We start from the raw sequence: 12,239 nt of genomic DNA, 5'->3' as shown, positions 1-12,239 counted from the left end.
CTTCACATGCTCGTCCTTGGGCAGTGAAAAAAAAAAACTGGCTTTACCTTCACATTATAGAGCACAGCGCCATCTTCTCAACGTGATGCTATCCAGTATCCACAGGGATCAGCTGCAGTGTTTGAGGTTCAAGTTTTCCCTGGTGTCTGCGTGCTATAAGTGGGCGGGCAATATACTAATGTTTCGTCTTGACGTCACAACGAAACGGCTTATGACTCGTTTGAAAAACGATTAATTTAATTGACTCAGAGTCGACTCTTACTTTTGAAAGACAATAACTTTATATACGGTGTACTTTCAGATTTGAAACTTTGCAGGATGTTTTCATTCACTTAGAGCTATGTTACACACTACATGAAAGGTCATTTTCAAAAATCCATAATAGGGGCCCTTTACTGGTTATATTGAATAACAAACTAATAAAAACAAATGAATGCTATTTACTTTCCAAAATGATGTGATCATTTCAATGGTAAATTGGCATTTTTCTTTTAAAAAGAGTCTTTCTTGGATGCAGCATCTGTTGAATGTTAAAAAGCATCACAATCAATCAAAACATCACAATTTCCAACCTACCCTTTCCGCAACGCCTCCCGGTCTCAGCCCTGTGATCAGCACCTTGAGTGGAGTGGACTTAATCTCCAGATCCAGACCAAAAGACTCGGTCTCACCACGCTGGAGCACAATTGTCTCAATGGTGCAGACCCCTGCTAGCTCGCTGGATTCACCCTTCTTGCAGTGCAGCACCCTGCATGGCGGCCGTGTGCTATTCTGTGTAACCTGGACAGGGGTTGCTGGGAGTAAAGGTGGTTCTTCACCCTTGGCCTTTTGTGGAGGGCTGGGGCACTCAATGCTCATCATGCTCTTGACACGAGTCACGGCTTTGTGCTCCAGCTTGGGTGAGCGTTTAACCTCCAGCCCTTCTCGATGGGGCTCTTTCTTGATGCCCAGGTTTGTTCCTCCGGCTGCCTCCACACAGCGAATGGGCATGAAGGGAGATTCAGCACCAGGAGGGCCGCTAGGTCCTTCTTCAGATTCAAGCGAGCTGCCGTAGATCGGAGTGGCTGGCTCGCTGCCGATCTGTCTGTGGCTCTCGCTGCTATCCTGGCTTTCATCATCGACTTCAAGAGATGATGTGGCTATGACAATACCAGAGTCGTCCTCCTGGTGGTGATGGTGGCCGGCCTCTGAAACCCCACGGAGACGGCGACGGAAGGGGCCACTGTCTTCTTCAAGACCGGTCTCGTCGTCACTGGGCTCATCCTCATAGCAGATGACCCGGCGCTGACGGAGAAGTGGGCTACGTACAGAATTCGGGCTGCTTCCCACGCTGGCCTGTTGGGCCGTGTCTATGGTGCGACCAGCCCTGCCAGAAGCTTTACAACATTCTGGGGTAGTGGGACTACTATCTGAACCTCTAGTGGAACCATCCCGAAAGACTGTTATGATAAGAGGACAGAAAAACACACTGTTTTAGTGGCAAACTGTGACTGATCTTTTTATCAGCATGACACTTTAGATTCAGTGGCGTTACCATGCGACTGAGGTGCTGCTGATTCCTCCATGGACGTAATACAGCTCCTGCTGCAGTGCAGCATGTCGTCATCACTGGATCCCATCGCCATGGTCTCAGAGAGGGAAGATTGGCTGGGTACATCGTGAACTGAGAAATACTGAGAGAGCTCTGCCTCTGAACTCAATGAGCCTTGCTGTCAGGGTCAGATGAAGTCATAAAATCAAATCTTTCTGAAGATCAACAACATTTAGAAGTGTGCAATCAATGGCCCCCAAAAAGTATTCGGACACTTAAATCAAACTTAAAAATGTCTGACTGCCACTGCATTAGATATAAAATGCTTTTCTCAGAAGTAACTTCTGAGCCATTTTTAATTATCAACACAATGTGATTTTTAGGTGGATGTAAAAAGTCAGTGGTCTTAATTTTGAACGCATCTTGCTTTGTCATTTGAAATCTAGCAAGAAATGTGTTTTTGTGGAATGTTTTACTTGAAAAGTGTTTTTGCCATATTTCTTTAAAATAAATGCCATGTGGTTTGGTATTTTGTTATATAACACAAACACATTTTCATCAAATTTCAAGTAAATAAAGAAAAGTTTTATTATCTCTGATAAGTTGAGTCCTCTGTAGACTAAAGCTTCTAGTTTACCCTGCTGGCTGGCTCTAGGAATCTCTTCATGGTCCAGCTGAGAGCAGGATTAGCCTCACCCTGCTTGACTTTAACCGTGGGAGATGGACTCTTGGACGGCAGACCTGCAAAATAGAGCACAAAGAAAAATGTATTGTACTTCTTCAACTTGGAAACTTGCAGTGGTACAAATCACTGTTTTCCAGTTACTAATCAGAGACTACAACTGAATCAGAATTTCAAAACAAATATTTGGAAACTTAATATGAAGTACAAAATTTCATAAATCAAAGCCAAAACCGAGATTTTCAGAATTTGACTAGTTTTTTTTTAAACAAAAAATCAAGTCAAGTCACCTTAATTTATATAGCATTATTTACAATAAAGATTGTTTCAAAGCAGCTTAACAGTTATAATAGAAAATTAATGCAATAAAGATTGTTTTGGCTGTACAGCAGCTCTAGAAGAAAGTCAATGTTTAGCTAAAAATCATTAGTTATTAACTTAGGGGCCGTTTACACGACACCGTTTTCAACTGAAAACAAAAGAGTTTTAATGCATTCTGGACGTTTATTTACACGACAGTGGCGTTTTGATGGCCTAAGAACGCAAACTTTGAAGTAGGTTTCTAAGTGCAAGTTTAAGCTATAAACTAAAGCATGTGGCTTTTAAAGCCCTGAGAAGCACAATCAAAAGTGGCTGCAGTCAGGCCAGGACAAAGGCACTTTACCAAGTGTGTGGGAAGAATGACTATCTCTGTGCGTGGAGCGAGTGATCACTTCATCCATCTCCTGTTCAGACACCTGAGGGTGAGAGATGAGAGCCATTGAATCTCATGGACCATTAAAAAACATTGCTATATCCTGATCTTAAGTCTTGATTAAATATAAAATTTAATGTCTTGATCTGATATTTACCTTAAAATGAGGCAAATGACAAAATAACATTTCTGACAACCAGGGGGCACTGTGATTTAAGCAATACAAACTGCCTAAATCTGCTTCATAATTCTGCTTTATTAAACTAAATGTATTAGTTGTGACCATACTTTGTAAGGTAATGTTGGCATGGACATGACTATCAATGTAGACTCTTAAAAAATAATAGAAAAACAAATTATTATAAATTCAGACATAAAAAAAAAACCACACACATTGAGAAATTTATGATACCGTTTCTGGCATTTCACATTAAAGAATATGGATTACAGTTAAATAATGTAAACCATTTAGCCTAGATGTTTTGATACTACACTTTTAAGCACTCTGCTTAAAGAAGATCCCTATTTGCCTTTATAAAACTCTGCTAGAAAAGGCCTAACTGACTCGAGATGAGATCAGGTTTTGCCAGATCTATTTCAGTTGACTTTTATTGTTGACTTCAATACAAGTCTTTCTCAATTCAACAAAACCGATTAAATGTAACATAATAAAACTGCAATCATAAACCCCATCTGTACATACAGGCTACATGCAGACAGATACTTAAAACATGTATAAAACATGTCAGAGTTAAGTAATTAATGACCTTTGTGAGAAAGGCTTCTGACCTCGTGTCACACACAATATGTGTTAAGCTGGTCCTAACACTGCTCCGCTCACGCTGACTCTCATTTATCAGGTCGAGTGAACAGTCAGCATATTCTAACCACCAAAATCTCCCGCTGTACCCCACCCCCGCGCACTTTTCTCAACATCTTGATTCATTAGGTGGATGAAAACCAAGTCGCACTAGCAGAAGGGGGAGAGGAATGTTGTTTACTTTTTGTCGGGCTTCAATGATTCATACTAGGAGCATATTACAGCTTAACAGGTGTATGGTGCTTTTGATTTCCACTTGCAGCAGTCTGGCAGAGGAAGAGGCCCTTGTGACTGAAGGTATGTGACCACATCGCCAAACTGATGTTTGAGGTTTATTTATTCATAAATTAAACCAGGTTCTGAAAACCTAGTTTTTTTTCTTTATTAATATCTCCATGGATATAAGATATTTATTTAAATTTTGTTTTTCATTGAGCATTGATCCTAATGAAGTTGCACCCTCTGAACTAAACTATTAACTACAGTGGTTTTGCAATCTCAGTTGTTAATGAGATGATGGTTTATAAATACAGCAATTTCTGTATTGTTGCTTAATAAGATACCATTGGTGGGGCTCCACATATGCATCTGTGTTTGACTCTTACTTTGGGGTTTGGATGTCGGCTGATGATGAGGCTGACCGGGCCGGGTCCACATTCACTCAGGATAGCATAGGCTTCACTCAACGCAGCGTGTCTCAGGCTCACAGAATCCACCTCCAGAAGCTGGTCTCCTCGACTGATACACAAATTAGCCATTATAATCAAGGATTGGATAAAAAATATATATGTTTTTAAGAGAAGTAATATTTCCCCAAAACAGTATTTTCCATAGGGAAAAGGATTTCCACTAAAATATTAAGCAGCACAACTTTTTTCAACATTGATAATAATAATAAATGTTTCTTAAGCACCAAATCATCAAATTAGAATGATTTCTGAAGGATCATGTGACACTGAAGACTGGAATAATGATGCTTAAAACTCAGGAATACATTATATTTTCAAATATATTCAAATAGAAAGCGGTTGTTTTAAATTGTAATAATATTTCACAATATTACTGTTTTTACTGTATTTTTGATCAAATAAATACAGCCTTGGTGAGGATAAAATACATTACATAAAAATAAAAACATTAATGAAATCTTACCAACCTAAATTGGCTAATTTAACGTCAGTCTGGATTGAAAATACCGCAGGGAACATCTGATATTTTCTGAAAGCTGGTTCCAGCAGTGGGTGGCATAATAACTTAACGCTGTCTCACCATGTTTGGAGTGAACCCTAGGTATTTTTAGCCGACTCAATCCATATGATTTAAGAGATTTATTAGGTTTATATTCATTAATCACATCCAAAACATGTTTAGTTCCTTGACCATTGAGCGAGAGAGTATAATATACACCATATGATAACGGAGATTACTGTTGATGTATGTGGTCAAAAGGTATTTTAAGTGTCAACCCAACTGCATTTGTTGTAAAAATAGACATGTCTGAAAGTGTATTACAGCCTTATCTTTCCCTTCAGACAGCTGCAACCACTTTCACAACTAGATCCAACATTCAAGACCACAATCTCTTGCCATAAAGACCCCCATTCATGGGTTTCTGGCTCTCATTGCACATTCTTTTTCAGTCTGTGAGGTGTTTCATCTAAACAGGAGTGAGCGCACACACACACACACAAACTCTAGCGAATCACAAACAAACATGCAGACAACAAAAGCCCAAATGAGGATTATTGGATGTTTTACACATTAGAAAAAAAGAATCTGCTGCAAACACGTGTACAGACACATCGTGGGCTCTGTAGGGAAAATGAACATCTATGCTATTGTTTTCCCTAGTGGGGTCTCATTCCTGCCGCTCCCTTCCTTAATTAACTGTAAGTTAAGAATTTAAGATGATTGCTCAAAGGGGTCCAGTGTCTGCTAACTCAGACAAACCAGCACCAATCACTCTTTTAACTACATGGAAAGTTTAGGACATTTCACTGCATTAGCCATGGAGGAGTCTTTTTATAATTTTTTCTTAGAAATGTATTATTTTTTTCTTAGAAAAGTACCTGAACTAAAAAGGCACATTTTCTTTCCGAGCCAATTTTTCCACTGATTAACCACAGTTAAACATTGACAAACTGAGACTTTAATAAGAAATGATGTATTTTAATTTGACCATTGAGCATGTACATGAGACTTGGATTTGGGTGGGAACTGAACGATGTATAACCAAAAGACTACCTGAGTCTGCCATCCATTTTGGCAACAGAACCTGGCGCCAAGCTGTGGATGTAGATCCCAGGAGCACTGTTTTCCAGTGTTAGACAGCAGGCACCAATACCCAGCCCCACACCTGGCTCTAAAACACACAAAACAACATGGCTGAATTCTTTAGTTCACTTCATGCAGGATTTCTGAGTCTTATTTCTATCGTTTATCCTAGTTAAAAATTATTATAGACATTTTGACATAACAGGTGGGAAAGTGTTAATGGTTTCTAAGATAGATCCAAAAACCGCTGAGGTAAAATTACCCACTGAACCTAAAGGAAATCAAGCCCAGTGTCTTTAATTTAAAAGACTTATATTTGCCTACAAACTGCAATAATATAATTCATGTCAGAGAAATATGTGGTGTCCCTGAACTGAATAAGTTAACAGAACTCAAATAATGAGAAAGAAGCTTGGAGGGTCTATTTATTAGCATGATGATCCAAGAATAAGAGTTTTTTGGCAGGATGGTTTATTTGGACACATTATGAGCCCTTGACTTATACACACTGCATACTGATGCACAGGTGCGTGTCTATTCGAATAAAAATAATTTTTAAATAATTCCATTTTCTTGGAATAAAAAAACATTATGTGTCAATTTCAAAAGGCAAGGAGTGTTGCAAGAACCTTTTCCTATCAGCTTCAATGTTTTCTTCTCAAGATAAATAAAATGTAAAAATACAAAATTTACAAAAATGTATATAATACACTACCAGTCTAGAGTCTGGGGTCAGTAAGATTTTTTTTATGTTTTTGAAAAGGAGGCTGCATTTAAGAAAATTTGCAATAACTGTTTCCTATTTTCATATATTTAACAATTAATTTAATACAATTTCATTTTATGTCCTTTAATTTCATACATGTTTTAATTCAAATCTGAATTTTCAGCTGACAGCATCATTACTTCAGTCTTCAGTGTCACATGATCCTTCAGAAATTATTCTAATATGATAATTTGGTGCTCAAGAAACATTTATCATCAGTGTTGAAAATAGTTTGTTGAAAAAAAGTATTATATTCTTTCCAGAAAAAAAATCGTTGACCCGAAACTTCTGAAACTGCAACTCACTGCATTTGTTTTTATCAAGAAGACATGATTGTACCTTTGTTTAATGTAACCTCCATGATAATGCGATCCTTGGGACCAGGACCCCTACGAGAGTCCCCCTCTTCAAAGCTAGTAGGGACTGGAGTCCCACCACTGGCATTTGAGTTTGGAGAGCTGGATCTGCTGAGCAGGGTTGGCGTGGGACAGGGTGTAAGACTGGGGCTTCTCAGACGGGTCCTCACCGTCAGGGTAACTACCCCCTTCTTCAGTTGCTGAAAAGGAGGGAAAAGCCATCCATTAATGCTGGATGGGAAATCCAGAAATCCTAGGAATTTCCTTTTTCCAATGACGGTAAAAATGATTCAAAGAAATGGGCCTGAGATTAACAGTCTGGAGATAATTCTTCTCTGAGGATTCATGCACTGCTACAGGTGTTTCTGAGGATGACTTAGCAGTTTACCTTGAAGGTCTGAATGGCCTGCTGGTGCGTGAGGCCTTGGAGAGACTCTCCATTGACCTCCAATATCTCATCACCTGAAAAGTGGAGAAAGAAATGTCACCAGCAACAAAAACGAAAAACGAAAATCCTCATGCCATAACCACATGGCACCTGAGCTCCACCTGCTTTGATGACAATTGTTCCAAGTGCATTAGAGCTACTGTTTCATGATCAGGAGTGTCCGTCTACCTTCTTTCAGCCTCCCGTCTGCTGCAGCTGCTCCACTGGGGAAAATGGTCTTGACGAATATACCCATCCTCCCCCGGGCTGAATCCTGCCCACCGACAATACTGAAGCCGAGACCCTAGACACATTCAAAGACACATCTCGATGAGCCTGGATTTACAATAGTACAGGTGGTGACGTATCTGGTAAATGAAATGGTCCTTGCACAGAGGTTTCATTGTCCACCTCAATATCCCGTTCATTACAATTCAAATCACAGAGTGAATCACCCCTAAATAAATAAAGACCAACAGGATCAAAGCAGTTTATATGTAAAATGCTACATATGTGAACCCTCATGGTGACTGCATGTGTTGTCCTGGGTGCAGGGCCTCCCTCACCTTGCCCTGTCCTTTCATCAGGACAATGTTGGAGATTATGGATGGCTGTGCCAGTCGCCATGGAGACTCCACTTGAACAGTGCTCAGGGAACGGGCCGATTTCTTCACGATTTGATATTCCTGAAGAGGATGATAAAAGAGGTTATGAATAAACAATGAGATGATAAAATAAGCTTTATTTTTATTGTGTTTAAAATAAGAAAATAAGCAGCTACAGCCAGTAAGCCGTACCTATGAAATGCTTTGTTAAGGTTTTTCCTCATTTGTAAGTCACTTTGGATAAAAGCAACAGCTAAGAGAATGTAAATGTAAATGCTATTTTGCTAATGTTATTGTAAAGAAAAACAAACAAACAAACTGAGACTATTATATTAGATAAACTGTACTATATTTAGGTTTATTACAGGGCTCTCTGGAATACTTTATTCTGATTGGTCAAGAGAGGCATTCTGTGAATTATTATATATACACACACACACACTTTTCAATAATAACACTAAATTGTATATTTGACTGTTGTCCCTTGGTTCCCCCCTCCCCACCCACCTAATTTATGATATACATTTAATTATATTTTACACAATATCTGATCATCCTATTAGGGTTTATTTTGCAAAAATTTAATGAAAAATGAAAATGTACATTGTCCCTTTACTTGTGTAAAGGATGAGACAACATAGTTCCAATATAACAAAACATTACGCTCTGATGTAAGGTTTAAACTATTCACACATCTTTCAATTTACTTTTGACAAGCATTGTAATTAGCACAGCTAAGGGAAACCTTCCACCCACATGTAAAGACTGGATGAGCTGTATCTGAAGTGGCCATGCAACATCATAATTTTAGTTTTGGGGCATCACAGAACATGGAACTGGAACCATGTACCGTAGACTGTGAGGCATTCCAAGATTCCAAGAATAACGGTTTGAATAAGGCAATAATTCAAAACGAACGAGCTGAATGCTTCAACTACCTGTCGGATTCCAACTGTATCCAGCTGCTGTGGGAGGGAATGTTTGCGTCCTCCTCGCGCTGGCTTTTCTGCCACGTCACTTCCTGTATCACCATTTTCCACGATAAGCTCATCATCTTCGCCAACAGACTCCAGGCGGCTCCCTCCACCTAAACATAACGACATCAAGACATTGACTTGAAATGTAAACACACTTAATTCAGTCATTTATATTCACAGTGGGAGAAACTGATCTCCATGTCTGAATGTCTCTGCTGATTAACGAGCATAATTTAAAAAAATCTATGTGAACAATTTCAGTACACCCTGATCTGGTACCAGAATCTATCTATCACAGTGATCGATTTTGAAGATGTCCACAAACTACTTTTCAAGCGAATCAGAGATTGTGACCTTTTATGTCCTCGTAATAATGTTAAACTGCAGCTATGATCTGCGTACTAGATGTCTGTGCTGACTAGCCAAATTATATCATATGTCTCTATCGTGTGTCTTTCAACATTTCAACAGCTGTAGGGCTGTGCCATGAATTTCGGCTTCCAACGATTATTAAAGCTTGATAATTTACTTTTCCACATGCTTTTCCTTTCCTTTAAAATGGTGTGCTTTCGCCCCTCCTTAAACTTAACTTACAAACCAGTCAAATTATGTAACGGGACTGTCGTAGGATGCAGTCTACTGCGGGACATGCTTTATTTTAAAAAGAGTTATTAAAAGCGCATTAAACTGCGAAAGAGACTGACTTCTGTGATTTCTGTGTGACGGAGCAGAACGCGGATGAGCAAAGCATACCTGGGGTTTTAGACGCGCACCTAAACTGTCAAATAAAAACAAAAATGTGCCAAAATGTCTGTCTTGGTGAGTATTTACATAAAGACAGTCAGTTGTGTCTTAAGTGAATAAACAGTTGGGAAAGAACTCAGATGGGTGTCATTACATTAGATCCATGCATTCGGTCTTAAAGCCTAATGCAAATACCTGCTGCTGTGTTATTAATGTTATAACTGACTGAATAACTTTAGCAGAATCAATGTATATTTAATTCATAGGGTGAAGACTATGCAGTGTTTTAAAGGGAAGTGTTTAATGACTATTTTGACAATTGACTGTTTAATGCAACACTGTGTTTTAAATTGTGCAAATAGATAAATCCATAGGCTTATTCCAGTCTGGATGTTCTCGATAGTACATCTCAAAATTGGGAAGATCGCCCACCCCTAATCTATCATAAAGAAATTAGAATTGGTGGATCCACCCTTGGCCATAATCCAATACAGTTTAATCGCATTACAAAGTTTTCATGCTCAGCACAGCAGTGTTGAGACTTGATTCAACTGGACATGTTCGAACCTTGGGATCTGCTACGGAACTTCATCGGTGTGGGGCTTCGGCATCCTTTGGTACCCTCAATCCTGCCATGTTCCTCCAGTCTGTCAAGATCTGCAAACTTAAAGACAGGAGGCAGAGGGAATTAGGGAACATGCCTTGAACAGAGAGAGAGACAGAAGATATTAGACTGCCTCTAAATGAGAAACCGTGGAGAAAGCAAATGGAGTAAAAATTCCTGTTTCATGTGACATTTCCTCTTTAAATGGTAAGCCATAAACTTTTGATTGTCCTTCACTGTGCAGGACTGTAGGGAATGTTGCACACTCAAGCTGGTGAACGCTCTCTTATTTTCACAGAGGGAGATCAAATCTCATGTGTACATGAAAGCCAATGTATTCATGGAGACTTCTTGGAAGTGTGGAATGGAAATGTGCCTTTGCTCAAGTGATCCACTATGAACCAAGTAATGTGTTTACCCTAAACAGTACAGATTTACAAAACTTGAATCATTTTTTATTGCTTTTGATTTCTGCTTGTAGTTTCTGCAAAGTTTAATAATAATAAAAAAAAGTTTCCCTACACTCCCATTCAAAAGTTTGGGGTCATTAAAGCTACGTCTACATTAATCCGGATAGATTTGAAAACTGAGATTTCGTTTCAAAACGCTCTCTGTCCACACTAGTTTTTTCAAAGTGTTTTCCAAAAGTTTCTCATCCACACTTGAACGTCGGAAAAAACGAAACTCACCAATCATTCATTGCGCATGTGTAAACCCTCATAGAAGCTCCTAAATGCTGTCATTTTTGAAGGACTGTGATATGAAGAGTGTGCAAAGTGACATATTTTAGCAACAATTTGAAAGTGAACAGCACAAAACAGGCACAATACCGGTATAAACACGAATCTCTATGGGTTCAATATGCATCACATGACTAAACTTACGTCATCATTTTTAAATACCTCCGTTTGCACAGTCCACTACAACGTGAAAACGGCATTTTCAAATGTATCCACTTTGGAGAGTGTTTTCAAAAAGCTTTTTTTTTTATGCTAACACAGTGTCAGTGTGGACAGAAGGCCAAAACAGAGAGAAAAAGATGCATTTTCAAGTGAAAACGTATTAGTGTGGACAAAGCCTAAGACTTTTACTAAACATTTTAATTTATCACATAAAAACACTTATAATATTACAAACGATTACCATTTCATCTAAATGCCGTTTAGATTAAACTTTCTATTCAAGGAATCCTGATGATAAATGTATGATAATACATCCTGATAATATCCTGATGATAATAATACATGTTTCTTTAGCAGCAAATCATCATACTGTATTAGATTGATTTCTGAAGGATCATGTGACACTAAAGAAGACTAGAGTAAAAATACTGAAAATTCAGCTTTGCCATCACACCGATAAATGACATTTTTAAATATATGAAAACAGTTATTTAAAATTATAATAATATTTCACAATATTACTGTTTTTACAGTACAGCCTTAATGAATAAAATATTTTTATTTGACCAACCCCAAACTTTTGAACGGTAGTGCACATTGATGTTTTTGGCTGCCCAACATGAGCAAATTTAATAATAATTGATGCTATTTTTTTTAATTAGCATGGTACTATTGTGTCTATCTCCGGTTTTATATTGTAACCACTAAATCTGCAAAGCACTTTGCAAATGGGTCAAATTCAAAAGGTTCTGCATGCTTAAATGATCCCTAATAACTATAAACATAAAAGTCATTGTGTTAATTAACAGCAATTATATAGTTAACGTTACATGTTCAGAAGTCTTTGTTAGCTATGA

General features: G+C 38.4%; 1 protein-coding gene across 3 annotated transcripts in view; it reads right to left on the bottom strand.

The window, feature by feature from the left end:
- pdzd2 (PDZ domain containing 2) overlaps positions 1-12,239 on the bottom strand; it is a 79,230-nt gene that overhangs the window by 9,351 nt on the left and 57,640 nt on the right. For all 3 annotated transcript variants that reach the window (XM_079873182.1, XM_079873183.1, XM_079873184.1), the window contains 12 exons: positions 10,444-10,540; positions 9,094-9,242; positions 8,117-8,236; positions 7,740-7,854; positions 7,512-7,585; positions 7,107-7,323; positions 5,972-6,089; positions 4,333-4,465; positions 2,878-2,950; positions 2,169-2,272; positions 1,535-1,709; positions 577-1,439 (listed from right to left, as the gene is read on the bottom strand). In XM_079873182.1, coding sequence (XP_079729308.1) covers positions 577-1,439; positions 1,535-1,709; positions 2,169-2,272; positions 2,878-2,950; positions 4,333-4,465; positions 5,972-6,089; positions 7,107-7,323; positions 7,512-7,585; positions 7,740-7,854; positions 8,117-8,236; positions 9,094-9,242; positions 10,444-10,540 — 2,238 coding nt within the window. The remainder of the gene's footprint in view (positions 1-576; positions 1,440-1,534; positions 1,710-2,168; positions 2,273-2,877; positions 2,951-4,332; positions 4,466-5,971; positions 6,090-7,106; positions 7,324-7,511; positions 7,586-7,739; positions 7,855-8,116; positions 8,237-9,093; positions 9,243-10,443; positions 10,541-12,239) is intronic.

This window comes from Squalius cephalus (genome assembly GCF_949319135.1).
Source record: "Squalius cephalus genome assembly, chromosome: 5".
In the NCBI taxonomy this organism is placed as follows: Eukaryota; Metazoa; Chordata; class Actinopteri; order Cypriniformes; family Leuciscidae; genus Squalius; species Squalius cephalus.
The sequence above is the reverse complement of the archived record's forward strand: the minus strand, read 5'-3'. Positions and strand labels throughout refer to the sequence as shown.